At 38.7% G+C, this 16,253-nt stretch overlaps 1 protein-coding gene across 6 annotated transcripts in view; it reads right to left on the reverse strand.

Annotated features, from left to right (window-relative positions):
• R3HDM1 (R3H domain containing 1) overlaps positions 1-15,575 on the reverse strand; it is a 126,999-nt gene extending 111,424 nt beyond the window's left edge. For all 6 annotated transcript variants that reach the window (XM_079781902.1, XM_079781900.1, XM_079781899.1 and 3 more), the window contains exons 1-2: positions 15,438-15,575; positions 13,610-13,820 (exon numbers count right to left, since the gene is read on the reverse strand). In XM_079781902.1, coding sequence (XP_079638028.1) covers positions 13,610-13,780 — 171 coding nt within the window. In that variant the 5' untranslated portion in view covers positions 13,781-13,820; positions 15,438-15,575. The remainder of the gene's footprint in view (positions 1-13,609; positions 13,821-15,437) is intronic.
• Positions 15,576-16,253: the final 678 nt, after the last annotated feature.

Here is a 16,253-nt window from a genome sequence, read left to right on the forward strand (position 1 = left end):
GTAACTCATATCCAAAAATAGAATTAAAAGAAGTTATACTACATAGAGAAAGGACTTGAAGAGAAACTGGGAGAAAATCAATAGATGAATGCTAGCAAAAAGGCAGAAGAGAAAATAATTTGTGACTTACTCCTGTTCTCTGCTTCAATTCCTTACAATTTAAGTATCCAGGGTACATAACTTTCTGATAAAATTTTTTAAAATAAAAGAGATGATTAACTGTCAAGTAAAAACTGTATTCAAATGTAGAGTTGGATTTAAATTTCTGGCTTTGCTTATTAGTAGGTGACCCTAGTCAAGTTATTTCAGTTTACTCGTGTGTTTTTTTAAATGTTTTTATTGATTTCAGAGAGGAAGGGAGAGGGAGAGATAGAAATATTAATGATGAGAGAATCATTGATCAGGCCTCCTGCACACCCACCACTAGGGACTGAGTCTGCAACCTGGGAATCGAACCTTGACCTCCTGGTTCATGGGTCGACATTCAACCACTGAGCTACGCTAGTTGGGCCGCATTTTTTGGTTGGGAGCAGAAAGGCAAGTCAGATTCAGAGGGCAAGAAGGAACTGACACACCACTGCTTGCTTTGAGGATGGAGGGGCTCTGTGAGGAGGACTGCAGGCCGCCTCTAGGAGCACAGTGGCCCTTCGACTACAGTCAGTCAGGAAATGTGGGCTCAGACCCACAACTGCAAGCAACTGAGTTCTGCCAATAACTGGAAGGAGCCCAGAAGCAAATTTCCCCCCAGTCTTCAGGTAAGGGCCCAGTCCAGCCAACACCTTTGAAATCCTAAACAGAGAGGTTACTTGAGCCCAAACTAATTTCTAATCTACAGATCTGATATCTACAACTGAGTTGATAATCGGGTATTGTGTTACACTCCAAGTTTGTGGTAATATGCTCTGCAGCAATAAAAAACTAATACACTACTTCATAAGAAAGTATAAACTGCCAAAGTGGCATTATTCAATAAAAGTCACTATTGCATCTCAAATAGCAAAGAACTGAAATTACATAATATATACCAGAAAGCGTACCATACACACATGCACACATAACAAAGCAGAGAAAACAAGTTTGGTTTATTAAAGAAAATAACCTTTGTTTTATATTTTTGGTGTCAATTTGATAGCTAGATTTGGCTTTAAATAAAAATAATTATTTTAAAAAATTAAGTCTTTATTCCCCCACTGACCCCTTCTAGACTGCTCCCATCCCTCGCCCCAAGCTTTCACCACCCTACTGTCTGTGTCCATGGGTTATACATGTATGTATAATGCACACAAGTTCTTTGGTTGATCTCTTTCCGCCTACCCACCCATCTCAAATAGATTTTATTATTTAAACCACACCTTTCACCTTTTCCCCATTTTTTTTTTATTGTGGGAAATTTACACAACATGAAATTTAACATTTTGACCATTTTCAAGTGTATAGTTCAGTGGTATTGAATATAATCATAATGTTGTACAACCATCACCACAATCCATATCTATAATTATTTTCATCTTGTAAAACTTAAACTCTGAACTCATTAAACATACTTATCATTCTCCCCTGATCCCAACCCCTTGCAACCACTCTCCATGATTTTGACTACTCTAAGTACCTGATATAAGTCAAATTGTATGTCTTCTTGTGACTGGCTTATTTAACTTAGCATAATGACCTCAAGGTTCATCTATGTTGTAGCATATTGCTACAGAATTTCCTCCCTTTTTAAGGCTAAATAATATTGCATATTTGAGGGTATTATTTAATAATGTTCAATACCATGGAATATCCTTTCATTTGTTGATGGATGCATCTGGATGGATTCCATGTTTTAGCTATTGTGAATAATGCTTCTATGAACATGGATGTATAAATATCTCTTGCAGATTTCGGCAAGTGTTTTAGCATCTATAAGACTCAGCAAAAAGAGCTTGAGTTTACCGTAATATACACTGAAACGCAGATGATGCTTTTAGGGTAGTCAGGCCAAATAAGGTTGAAGCAGCATAGTGCTCTGGAAAAAGCACATGGAGGTAGGCTAGGATTGAGTCCTGGCTGTGCCACTGGATCTCTAGGTGCAGATCTCTGAAAATGGAAGGGCTGCTCAGCTCAACTTTAAAAACTTTTTAGCTGTAACTCTTTGAATTCTATGAATCTAACTCCAAAATGGTTGATCATTACCTTGAGCTCTTCCTGCCAACTCAGAATCTTTTTGGGAAGAAATGTCATCAGATGCATTAACAACAGAGGACATTCCTCTCTGGGGCATTTTCTTCCTCAGGGTCTTCTTCCATGAAGGGTGATGGTAGTGGAGATAACATCCACAGATGACCCTGGGTTTCAAATGGAAACCCACCCACCCTGAACCCAAATATACAGTTAGTTCCTAAGGACTAGGTATGGCGCCCATTGATGGTCATGCCTCAGACCTCAGTTTTGATTCTTTTCTTAGAAACGTCAAGGTCCCTCTCTGGTGAAAGTGAACTGGCTCAGTGGCTTTCTTCCCATTGTCTGTGGGGCCAGGACGAGCCAGGCACTGCTCTGGGCTGTATGTTTCTGCTGTCATGTCACAGAAGGCCTGTGCACTTGGAAGACAGCCAAGAGGCAGGGAGTCCAGTTTCCTTAATCATTTGGTTAGAGTAGCTTCCACAGTTTAATGGTTGTTTTCCTTCACAAATACTGCTGCGTTACTCTTAGGCATATGCATCTTACATCCTCACAGGCCTATCAATGGGAGCTTGTTGAGATGCAGAATTTTGGGGGGCGGGGGATGTCTCAGCAACCTTCTTTGGTCTGTTTTGTGGTTTTGCAGTCATCCCCGTTTGCTTCCTTAAAGTTGTCAACTTTAAATGGCTCTGGCAGCTTCAACTCCTTGTCCCCTTCACTCGTGGGTGTGCAGTTTATAGGAGATACTCCTGGGAGGTAGGGGTGTCTTGGAGGTGGACTGGGGACAGAGAAAGCCCTCCTGGTTAGCTCCTTTGGTGTCACATGTAAGAAATCATTGCTAAATCCAATGTCATAAAATTTCTCCCTTATGTTTTCTTCTAAGACTTTTATTTGAGCTCTTTCGTTTAGGGTCTTGGAAAATTCATGCACTGGAGGGAGGGTCCCTCAGCCAGGCCTGCCCCCTCTCATAGTCCGGGAATCATCAGGGGCGGGAGGCGACCCAGAGATCAGGGGAAGGCGACGCGCGGAGCGGCCGGGCCCGACTGGGTGCGGGCCCGGCCTTGCCACGCACCTGCTGCCCAGGTGGGGCTGAGGGGACTGGGTACTGCCATCTTGTGGCTGTGGGAACCACCATCTTTGAGGGTGTGGCGGTCAATTAGCATATTCCCTCCTTATTGGCTGTGGGCACCACCATCTTTGTGATTACACGAGGGTCAATTAGCATATTCCCTCTTTATTAGATAGGATAGTGCTAGATAAGGGTTCAACTTCATTCTCTTGCACATAGACAGTTTTCCCAGCACCATTTGTGAAAAGGCAACCCTTTCTCCATAGTCTTGGCACCCTTATCAAATTTCATTTGACCATATATGCATGGGTTTATTTCTGGACTCTCTATTCTATTCCAGTGGTCTATATGTCTATCTTTATGCTACTACCACACTATTTTGCTTACTGTAGCTTTGTAGTAAGTTCTGAAATCAGGAAGTATGACTCGTGAATTTTAGTCTTTTTGAAGACTGTTTTGGCTATTCCAAGTCCTTTGGGATTCCATATTTTAGAATAGGTTTTTCTATTTTTGCAAAAAATGTCATTTGGAGTTTGATTTTATTTAATGTGTAGATTTCTGTGGGTATTACTGACATTTTAACAATATTAAGCCTTCTAATCCATGAACATGGGACATGTTTCCATGTAGTTATGCCATTTTTAATTTCTTCCAGCAACGTTTTATAATTTTCACTAGAGGCCTAATGCACGAAATTTGTGCAAGGGGCTCGGCCCTCACAGCACTGGCCCTTGCAGCTGAGGCAGGTGCCTTGGCCCTTGCAGCACCAGTTTTGTCCGGAAGGTCGTCTGGCTGTCTAGTCTAATTAGCATATTACACTTTTATTTTATAGATTATATTAGTCTATCACTTAAGTTAATTCCTAAGTATTTTATTCTTTCAGATGCTATTGTAAATGCTATTGCTTTTGTATTTTTCCTCTTTAGATTTGTTCACTGTTGTAGAAAAGTGCAAGTGTTTTTTGCATACTGAACTTATACCCTGCAACTTTATTGAATTTATTAGTTTTAACAGTATTTTGTGGAACCTTAACCTTTTGCACTCGGATGTCGAGTGTGACTCGACACGATTAGCATCGGTAGCAGCTCTTTTTATACTCTTTGAATGTATCAATAATTTGAAATATAAAAAAATCCAAATAAATAAGTTTCTATGAAAAGAAACTCCAGTTTTTTATTCTACTGCCGCGCTTTGTAAAATCTGGGGTATTTAAAAAATTAAATCCCAAGTAGAATAAAGGAATCGAGAAAAAAGCAAGCAAGTGCAAAGGGTTAAGGCTTTCCTACAAGTAAGATTGCCATCTGCCAAAAAGAAAAAAAAAAGTTAATTTTACTTCTTTCCAATTTGGATGCCTTTTTTTTCTTTTTCTTGCTTAATTTCTGACTAGAATTTTCAGTACTATGTTAAATAGAAGTCATGAAAGCAAGCATCCTTGCCTTGTTCTTGGTCATAGAGGAAAAGGTGTCAATCTTTTATCAATGAGTATAATGTTCAATGTGGATTTTTCATACATGGCTTTTCTTACATTGAGGTAATTGCCTTCTAATCATGAGTGTTGAGTTTTGTGAAATGCTTTTTCTGCATCACTTCCCCCCCCCTTTACTTTCCTAATATGCATTTCATTGATCAATTTTCATATGTTGAATCTCCCTTACATTCCAGGAATAAATCCCACGTGGTCATGGCATACAATCCTTTAAATATGCTGCTGAATTTGGTTTGCTAGTGTTTTGTTGAAGATCTCTGCATCACTGATCATAAGGGATATTGGTCTATAGCTTTCTTGAAAGGTCTTTGTCTAGATTTGGTATCTGGGTAATCCTGGCCACACAAAATGAGTTAGAAATAGTTCCCTCCTCTTTAAATTTTGTGTAAAAGTTGGACAAAAGTTGTTATTAGTTCTTTAAAATGTTTGGTAGAATTCACCTATGAAATCAGAGTTAGGGTTTTCCTCTGTTGAAAGACTTTTGGTTACTGCTTTAATCTCCTTACTAGTTAAAGGTCTATTATCTGTTTCTTCATGATTTGGCCTTTGTTAGGTTTTGTGTTTCTAGGAATTTGTACATTTCATCCAGATTATCCACTTTTTTGGCATACTGTTCAAAAGTACCCTCTTATAATTCTTTTTATTTTGTAGAATTGATAGTAATGCCCCCAATTATTTCTTTTATTTTTTACTTTAATAATTTGAGTCTATATTTTTTTAGTCCAACTAGGTAAAGGTTTATCACTTTTGTTAATCTTCTCAAAGAATTGACTTTTGAATTCACTGATTTTCTCTAGTTTTGCTTTTCACTTTAAATGGAATTTCACCGTCAAAGTGAAAATTTAGCAGCTTGTTTAACAGACATTTACTACTCTAGAAAGATGCTAATTAGAATTTAGAAAGCTTAGGGACAAAGCCCTCAATTTATAATTTTCATTGTTAGATACTAAAGTATAGGGCTAGAATTAGGTCAATAATTGGGTAGAGAATATGAAATATCCTTAATGGAATTTCACCATAAACCTTATGTTAATATATCATTAGAGCTACTTGCTACTAGTTTGGAGAAAAACAGGCTGAATAATAAATGGTTAAGGTATAATCCTATCTAATAAAAGAGTAATATGCAAATTAACCATCACTCCATCACAAAGATGGTGGCACCAATAGCCACAAGATGGCGGCACCCAATCCCCTCAACCCCGCCACTGGAGTGTCTGGGCCTGTTGGCCTGAGCGGCGAGGCTGGTTCCGCCCCCAGACATGGCAGACAAAGCCCAGACAGCAGGGCTTGGGGGCTTCCTTAGCGTGGTGGCGGGGAAGCCCCAGGCCTAGCAGACAGAGCCCGGACAGCAGGGCTTGGGGGCTTCATCTCCATGGCTGCGGCGAAGTCCCCAAGCCCCACGGAGAGCAGAGAACCACGGGGAGTGGGCCTAAGCCATCAGTAGGACATCCCCTGAGAGCTCCTGAATTGGAGAGGGTGCAGGTTGGGCTGAGGGACCCCCATGCACGAATTTCGTGCACCGGGCCTCTAGTATTATAATAAACATACAACTGTTTTTTTTATTTACTGCCCTGTAGATTTGAAAGCAAAGAGAAACAAAACTGTTTAATGATTTCAGTATGTTGGTCTTTAGTTTAACTTTAAACAGATTTAAAATTTACTTCAGAATCTGAATCTGAAAGAATCCTCAAAATATCTTATCTTAGTTGCTACTCCAAACCAGAGAGATTTACAACAAGTAACAAAGGAAACAAGGTAGTTAGGTCTACTTAATGTTTCATTATGGTCAGAGGAAAGAAAAACAAAAGTACTGACATCATAAACCATGAGATTTATTGTATTGCTAAGAAATAACAATAATCCTTGAGTTACATTGTGTGATAGCATAAAAATAACCAAAAATATATCACTCAATTAATATATCTAACTTATTACAAAAAGAGGATCAATTTCCATTTTAATAATTATGAACAAAATTAACCTTTTGCACTCGGATGTCGAGTGTGACTCGACACAGTTAGCATCGGTAGCAGCTCAAGAAAAAAGCAAGCGAGTGCAAAGGGTTAAGTGAATGGTTGACAGCCTTTCAAGTAAGGCCCTTAATACACCTTGAAGAGTGTACTAATTCAAACTATTTTTCAAGGTAACAGTAAGGACTAATAGTAATTATGTGGGAGAATATAATAAACTAGTGGCCTGGTGCATGAAATTTGTGCACAGCGGGTGGTGTGAGGTGGGGTGTGTTCCTCAGTCTGGCCTGCACCTCTCCAATCTGGGACCCCTCGAAGGATGTCCTACTGCCGGAATACAGGTATCGAGCCTAAACCGGCAGTCGGACATCCCTCTTACAATCTGGGACTGCTGGCTCCAGCCGCTCACCTGCCTGCCTGCCTGATTGCCCCTAACCACTCTGCCCGCTGGCCTGCTCACCCCAACAACCCCCCACTGCCAGCTTGCTCGCCCCCAAATGCGCCCCCTATCAGCCATATCACCCCCAACTTCCCCCTTGCTGGCCTGCTCACTCCAAACGGCCCCCCCTGCTGTCCTGCTCAACTCCAAATGACCCCCACCGATGGCCTGCTCACCCCCAACTGCCCCCCCTGCTGGACTGCTTACCCCAATGGCTCCTGCCGCCCCATCCTGGCCCGATTACCCCCCGGTGACCCAAGGTCCCAGTCCCCCCTCCTTTTTTTTCCAGTGCCTCCTTGAGCAGAGGCCAGGGCTGGCTGGAAGCAAGTATCTAGGATTTATTTATCTTCTATAATTTGAAACATTGTAGCCTTGAGTGGAGGCCAGGGCGGGAAGCTTGGCTTCCTCCATCACCGAGGGCAACCCAAGCCTCCTGCTCAGCTCCAGCTCCGTGGCCGCTGCCATTTTTGTTGGAATTTATTTATCTTCTATAATTGAAACTTTGTAGCCTTGAGTGGAGGACAGGGCCGGCCAGGGAGGGCGGGAAGCTTGGCTTCCTCCATTGCCGGGCAACCCAAGCCTCCTGCTTGCTCCAGCTCCATGGCCGGCTGCCATCTTGGTTGGGTTAATTTGCATACTCACTCCTGATTGGCTGGTGGGCATGGCTTGTTGGTGTAGCGAAGTGATGGTTTATTTGCATGTTTCTCTTTTATTAGTGTAGATTAAAGTGTTAAATATCTAGCCAAAGGTAAGGAGCAGTGAAAACAACAGAGGTTAGGTTGATAATTTCCACCGGAATAACAGAAAAAAACAATTTTCTGAGTTGGAATAGTGGACTTTTTAAAAGGTTGCTATTATTAAATATTAATAAAGGACTATAAAGATAGGGAACTTAATACAAAGAACAAAAACTACTCCATTGCAATTTGGGGGAAAGTAAAGAAATAATCTTTACTTTTTATTATCAAAGGAAAAAGAATCTATATTGCATGATAATAAAATCTGAGGAGCCATATAGTTGTGCTAATGTTAATAATAAAACAATTGGGATAATAATAATAATAATCATTATTTGTTAATCTTCACCAAAGGATATGTTTTTATTGATTTGAGAGAGAGAGAGAAAGAACAACATCAATGTGAGAGAGAAACATCCACTGGTTGGCTACCATACATGTCCTGACCAGTAATCAAACTGCAACCTTTGGTGTATGAGACGATGCTCTAACCCAGGGGTCCTCAAAGTTTTTAAACAGGGGGCCAGTTTACTGTCCCTCAGACCATTGGAGGGCCGGACTATAGTTTTAAAAAAAAACTATGAACAAATTCCTATGCACACTGCACATATCTTATTTTGAAGTAAAAAAACAAAACGGCAAAAACACCTGCATGTGGCCCGCGGGCCGTAGTTTGAGGATGCCTGCTCTAACCAACTGAGACACCTGGCCAGGGCAATAGTATATTATAAATAGCATCTACCATTGCTAGGCTCTAACTATGTACCAGTTAAATTACATACATCATTTTTATCTGTTAGACCCATGGTCGGCAAACTGCCGCTCGTGAGCCACATGCAGCTCTTTGGCCCCTTGAGTGTGGCTCTTCCACAAAATATCACGGCCTGGGTGAGTCTATTTTGAAGAAGTGGCGTTAGAAGTTTAAGTTTAAAAAATTTGGCTCTCAAAAGAAATTTCAATTGTTGTACTGTTAATATTTGGCTCTGTTGACTAATGAGTTTGCCGACCACTGTGTTAGACAAATAGCAAAATAGTTAAGATTTTTATGATTTTAAATAGACAGATTTTATTCAACCCTTTAAACAGAAACATCTTTGCATTTTTATCCCATTTACCTGAATTTGGAGAAGTGTGGCCTGTACCCTGAGTTTTTCTGATAATATTATTGGATTGGCATTGCTTTCTTATCCCTTACTTTCCCTTTTTAAATAAATGCAAAAGAACTTGATGTAAAAGTCTCATCTTAATTATCAAAGGTCTTATTACAGAAACTGAGAATATATTAAACACCCACTTCAACAGGAGATATATATATATATATATATATATATATATGAAGCTGTTCATGCATTCTGACATATAAAGCCTAGTTAACAAAAATCAGTTCTCTTTTTTCCTCCACAACAAGGGTTACCAACACAATTTGAACTGGCCATCCTATTGTTCAACAAATAGTTTATGAGGAGAGGGTTTGTTTGAACTTTTCCAAAATATGCTTTGAATCATGTTTATATGCGCATATAGACAGATGAATACCCCCAGACAAAGCATTTGCCAAGTACAAAGATACAACTTTAAAAAAAGTGAGAAAGTTGAGTTTGAATCTTTAATCAGTAAGCAGAACACAAGGTTCATAATTTTATATTTCAAATAAATGACAGTAAAAAATAAACAATTTAACTAAATTTAATCTGAGAAATCTACCTCTGAGAAAAAAATCACACAATAAAGGCCATACAAATAAGTTATACAAAGGGAAACAAAGCAATCCCCACCCCATTTATCCTGTATTAAAAATTAATAGTAGTCTAACATATTAAATTTTTTCTGGATTTAGAAGTCTGACACCTCACCAACCCAAAGTTCCAAATACCTAATGATCATAGAAAGGTTGACATATAACTTAAAGTTTGTAATAGAAATAGTGTATGGCAGTAGAAAAGTTACTAAGCAAAAAATCTTTTCATAATTATTTGGGATCATCATCAACAGTTTAGAACAACTTCAGGCAATTATGTGGGAAAGTTACCTTCTTGACATTAACACACACTATTTGAATTAGCTCTAAAGTAGTCTTAAGAAATTCTTAAGTAGTCCTAAAATTTATATAAAAGACAACTAATATTTTTTAAAGAGTATTGCATCACATGGTAGAATTATTTATAAAAGAAAAGGCCAAGGAGCTCTGAGATCATCTCTAGTTGGAACCATCCAAGGTGAGGTCTAATGTTTGCTGGCCTCTCTCTAGTTTGAAGAAATTATTTTTTACTAGAGGCCCGGTGCACGAATTCGTGCACCAGTGGGGTCCCAGATTGCGAGAGGGCACTGGCCAGGCCGAGGGACCCCACCTGTGCATGATCAGGGTCAGGGAGGAACTTGGGATGTTGACCTGCTGGGGAGGGGCCGCGGGAAGGCTCCAGGATGTGTCTGGCCCATCTTGCTCAGTTCTGATAGGCCAGACCCCAGCAGCAGGCTAACCTACCAGTCAGAGCGTCTGCCCCCTGGTGTTCAGTGCACGTCATAGTGAGTGGTTGAGCGGCCTTAGCATATGACGCTTTGATTGGTTGAACAGATGACTGGACGACTGGACACTTAGCATATTACGCTTTTATTATATAGGATGTAAATACTTTCCTTAATAGACAGTACAAAATCGTAAGATTTCTTCATGGTATAAAAGAAGCTATGACAACCACTCATTTAAAAATGAGTTTTTTCTAAATAAACTACTAAGGGGACAGTCAGGAAATTAAGAGTTGGAAATGGATGAAATGTACGGTTCTTCAGGAAAACATTTCCATTATCCTAAGTCACTTTAAATATTACTATGCTGAAGCAAGACAATAGATATGTTATATTCATGGTAGCTGACTTTCAGGAATGACAGGAAAGAAATACTTGGTTTATTCAAAATTCTTAATAGGAAACCTACATTATAATTGGTGCACACATCTAAATTTGAGTAAAAATAATAGTTCTAATTTAAAATTAAACTTTTAGGCAGTATCTTAGAGGTACCAAAGAAAGATGAAATACCTAAGTAGTATGTTAGAAAAAAGACATTTTATAATAGGTAACACCAGCGTAAATTGAAAGGTAACCAGTTGATTTTATTTTACATTACATTAGGTAAAAATTTTTTTCTAGTTTTATCTACTTCTATTCTGAATATCCATTACTTAAATCTCTTCTGTATAAGTTATTTAGACTCTAAGTCCCTTGCCAGACACTTGGCATGGAGGCATCCTTGGACCTCAAAAAGTTCCAAGCAGAGTAAATAGTCTCACATGTACACTCTTAATACACATCTGAGTAAACTATGCATATTGCATTCAATGGATGAACATAAAATGAATTCTCATATTCTCTTCCCATCTTTACAGTCACCATGCTATATGGAACATGATGGCAGAAACCATGCCTATTTTTGCTTACTATAATACTAGGAGCCCAGCGTACGAAATCGTGCGGCCCCACCCACCCACCTGCTGCCCTGCCTTGACACCAGAACCTCTCCACGCAGAGCTCCAGCGCACCTGGCCCAGACCCCGACCCCTCTGTCCTTCTCTGACTGTTTCAAGCCCTGCCCTCAGTCCCTCGAGTCGCCTCAGTCTGGTCCTACCTTCTCTAGGCATCTCCCCGCTTCTGCCCCATCTCCGGAGCAATGTGGCGGCTCTGCCCATCATGGTGCCGGAGGAGAGCATGGAAGCCTCCCACCTGCTGCGCTGTGTTCCTTCCCCTGGCAGGTGGGCGGCGGGATGCTCTGAGTACAGTGGGTGACAAAGGACTGGTGGGGGGGCGCTACGGGCTCTCACACCTGCCCTCCCCAGCACTGGATGGTCCCACCTCCTCCGGGCGCCTCCCTGTCCCACCTCCTTCGGGCGCTTCTGCCTGTCTCCAGAGCAATGCCACGCCGCACACAAGCAGGCAGCCTCCTGCAATCGTTCGTTATGCATTACGCCGTCCTGACCATTAGCACATTAGCTCTTTATTATAATGATTTCCTTGGCATAGAATAGGTTTTCAATAAGTGTTCAGAGAATGCATGAAACTTTCCTACAGTACCAACAACTGGGCTATATTCTAGTGATAGTGATCATTAAAATGTTTTTATACTGATAGACAAGAGCAATACAACAGACCTGGGAGGAAATGCAATAATCCAAATTAATCGCTTGTTTGATAAGCATAGCCTGGAAGCGTGAACATCAGGTATAGAAAAGAGACTAAAAGAAAATCTTTTAGTATTTCAATCAGAAATGCAATAAGATTTTAGCAGATTTTCTGATTCAACCAGGATCCTGACATGCTGCCATCACTCAGTGTACTGACTACAGGCATGGCAATTTTTTTGTTTTAAGAAGTGCTATTACTAAGAATGACTAGAAAAAAAAGATAGTATTCCTCCCAATTTGTTAGATAATTACCACTTGACTATACTTACCAATAGGCCTGCTTTTTTATAGGTATATGAGTTGCTATCATTTTGACACATAATAGGTAATAAAAAGTTTCTGACTGAATGAATAAAATAACCTTAAAAAGACCCTTCTTTACTTATAAAAAATGAAGGTATAATTTTTAGCATGTAGCCCTCAAGTCTTTAGGCTACAGAAAGAATTATAGAATATTTCTGCCAGAAGTAGAATTCTATATTCATAGGGTTAAACTAAAACAGAAGTGTTAAATATAGTATTTTAAGATAACTTTTTGTGGTAAACTAAGGGACTACCTTTAGTAAGGGTCCAATTCCCCGTCCCTTGAATCTTGACTGGCTTTATTGACATGTGTCATCAAAAGACAACAGTGGAAGTGACATTCTAGGACTTCTGAGTCTAGTCAAAAGAGAACTTACAGCTTTGCTTGGCTCTTTGAACATTCTTTCTGGGACCCCTGAGTCACCATAATAAGTCTGACTCCCTTGGGGCCTACATGCTGGAGGGACTATTGGTAGATGCTCCCATTTTCATCTAGCCTACATTCCAGCCATTTGTCTAAAATAGTTTTAGAACTTCCAGGCCAGCCCATCTGCCAGTTAAATATTAGGGAGGGCCTTCTTTTGACTCCCTGTGAAATAGAAACTGCACTCAGCTGAGCCCTGTTCCATTTTCCAACTCATAAATCATGTTTAAAAAATAAAACACAATAGAGTTTTAGTAAATTCTGTTTGAAAATTGCTGGCCCTTTGCTGGAGCACCTAGAACTAAATACTTTAAGTACTACTTGAAACAATTTTTACCTATCTTGAATCTTGACCAACTCCTTCTATGCCTGGAATTAAAAGCCTTCACAGTGGTTAGTTCTAGTCATCATATATGTGTAGCATCAAAAGTCTTAAGTGGCTTTTTTGTCCTCTCCAATCTTTTTTCTCAATCATGGTTGATAGCTTCCCCTCAAGGCTGTTTTTGCCAAAAGAACTTCTGCAGTTCCCATCTCTCTATTCTTCTAACCTCTAAGAGCGCTTCGGTTAAATTCTGAACTCAAACAATACTGATTAGGGGCAGAGTGGAATAAAAATGTATAAAGCCAATAAAAAAGTATTGCCACACAGAAATGAAAATTATTACATGATACAAGAAAATGAAAGAATTAGACCCCACAAGCTAATTAATCCAAATGGCTCAAAAACTGGCTGATAAGCATATCTCAACGGGCCAACTTATCCTGAAAGTGAGTTTTCTATGAAGAAGGTAATTATATATTGAATATTCAGCATTTGTATCCAGAGAGAAAAATCCTGTTTACCTGAAAATCAATATTGTTGTCAATACAATGTTCATTCTTCTCTGCTAAAATCTTCCCATAGTTCTCTGATTTGGTAAGAGTTTCAACTCTGGTTGTATCTTTCACTTCTGCCTCCAAATCCTTCATTGTTTCAGTTTCATTTTTTACAGTAACAATATCAGACATCCTCATCAGCAAAGGTTATTTTAGAATTCTACAGGGAACCTGAAGCCTTAGGAAAAAAGAAAAGAAAAAAAATTAATTTAACATTTCTTACATTGAGTTACTACATAATATTGACTAAGTACTTTCTGTGTCCCAGAAATAATGCTGAGTATACCCAGAGAAAAGCAAAACTCCTGCTTTCAAGAAATAAACAGTTTAGTGCCAGACCAAATTAAAGAAAAAAAATCAATACAATGAGATAAGAACTACAATAATGGCATGAGGTGATTTTCATGCATAGACCACTTGTGAAAGTTCTGAAGAAACATTAGCCATATTGAGATGGGAGGCAATGGTTGGGGTATGATAAATGTATATTTAGATAACATTAGAAATTTTTTTCTATAAATAATATAAATATCATCCTGTCAGAAAATATTTTCCTATCATAGCTTTTGTCTAGATTTCTCAAATTCTAAATTTCTTAAAATACCCTGCATTTACAAAATATTAAAGAAATAAACAGCAACATTTTATACAGAATACAGTTGTGCATCTGGATTAATAACAGTTTGGCTTTATGAATCAAGAATTTAAAACTCTCTTGATTCGCCGGTTTGGCTCAGTGAATAGAGCGTCGGCCTGTGGACTGAAAGACCCCAGGTTCGATTCCGGTCAAGGGCTTGTACCTTGGTTGCGGGCACATCCCCAGTAGGGGGTGTGCAGGAGGCGGCTGATCGATGTTTCTCTCTCATTGCTGTTTCTAACTCTCTATCTCTCTCTCTAAAAAATCAATAAAATATATTTAAACACACACACACACACACAACCCACTCTCCTGATTTATGTGATTCAATGCCAAACAACACATGTTACCAGAGGGTCTAGTATATGGACTCCGTAGGAGAGCAAGCAGATAAGATGCCAAAAATTTCCTGTTTTTAGTGAGTTTAAAAAAACACTGGGGACTTTACACTGAATATCAAATAAAAATGTATCAGAGACAGCTGTCATTTTAGAAAATGTAAACTCGAAGAGCAGAAGTTGATGTAAACAACTTTTTCTTTCTAGCTTTATGATCATGTATAAGTTTAAAGTGTATAACATGATAATATAACACAAGTATATATTGCTAAATGATTAACATAATCCATCACCTCACATAATTACAAATTTTTTTGCGGTGAGAACAAGAACAACTTATTTTGAAATGTATAAAAAAATTAAGATATACTGATGGCTAGACAGAGGAATGGATATATGTGAACAAGTGCAGGTTAAAGTAAGTACGATAAAATGTTAATGGTAGAATTAGGAGTGGTTATATGTTTAATCACTGTAAAACTCTTTCAAATTTCCTGTATTTACAAAAATTTCATGATAAAACCGAGGGGGCAAATATATCTGAAAAGTTTTAAAAAAGAGAGAGAGAAAAAAAGAGAGAAATAAATTCTAAAGTCACAGGTAGACTCAATTGAATAAAGAGCATGTCTTCCTTGATTATATTCAGTACCAAGGTTAATTGTTTCATTCTAAAAACAATAAGCTTACTAAGGAGGAAAGGTTTACTTAACATACCCTGGCACCTTGCTTTTTATATGTAAGATTTAGAAAACAACAACAACAAAAAACAACAACAAAAGAACAAAAGAAAGGAACTTTTTTTCTTAAGAAGAGAGGTTACCTGATGTGTTCTATGGATTTTGGATTGTGGTGTCCCACAAAAATAAAATAAAATAATCCAAGGTTCTTTTTCACAGTTGTCAGCCAGGATGTCAATTGTATTGAACCATCTGGAATCTGGAAGGAGGAGTCCCATGTCCTTGTCACCACTGTAGATTCCTGGACTGAAATAAACTGTCGTGGATCAAATATATCATACCTTTCAGTGGCCTAAAATTAAAAGCAATGAAAACATTTTAGCAAAATAGCCAAGTGAAATGGAACACTATACAGCAATTTGACAATTAAAGATATTATTTGTTGGAGATTTTATATTCTTGTCCTAAACAAGAGTCAGAATACTCAGTTTCTACTAATTTTGACATGTATTGGTTTTGTGAGCCCAGATAAGTCACTGAGGCCACTAGAGAGTATATCAGTAAGAGCAGAAGGGAGAAGAAAGCAGGTAACTAACCTATATTTAGTACTTAGTATGTGGTCAGTGTTGTAAGAAAGGTATTATTTTACATACAAATAAGGAAAAAGTTTGCCTATGATCACAACCATGATTACCTGACTCCAAGAACTATGACTTTAAGAGTTTTTTCCAGAGCTACAGCTTCTTAGACTTAAGAGAAGACTGTAATTTTGAATAATAATCACATTCTAGATTTTCAAAAGAATGTAGGGCTGTAATAAATCTTTTAACATTTTCAAGAGAAACCTACCCTGTATGTTAAAAGCAAATGTTTACAAAGGATGGAATGACTATTTTTAAAGACATCTGAAAAATCAATGTCAAAATTCTCTGTGTCATCTACTCCCACCCCCCAATGTC

The sequence above is a fragment of the Cnephaeus nilssonii genome, assembly GCF_951640355.1.
Source record: "Cnephaeus nilssonii genome assembly, chromosome: 10".
NCBI lineage: Eukaryota > Metazoa > Chordata > Mammalia > Chiroptera > Vespertilionidae > Cnephaeus > Cnephaeus nilssonii.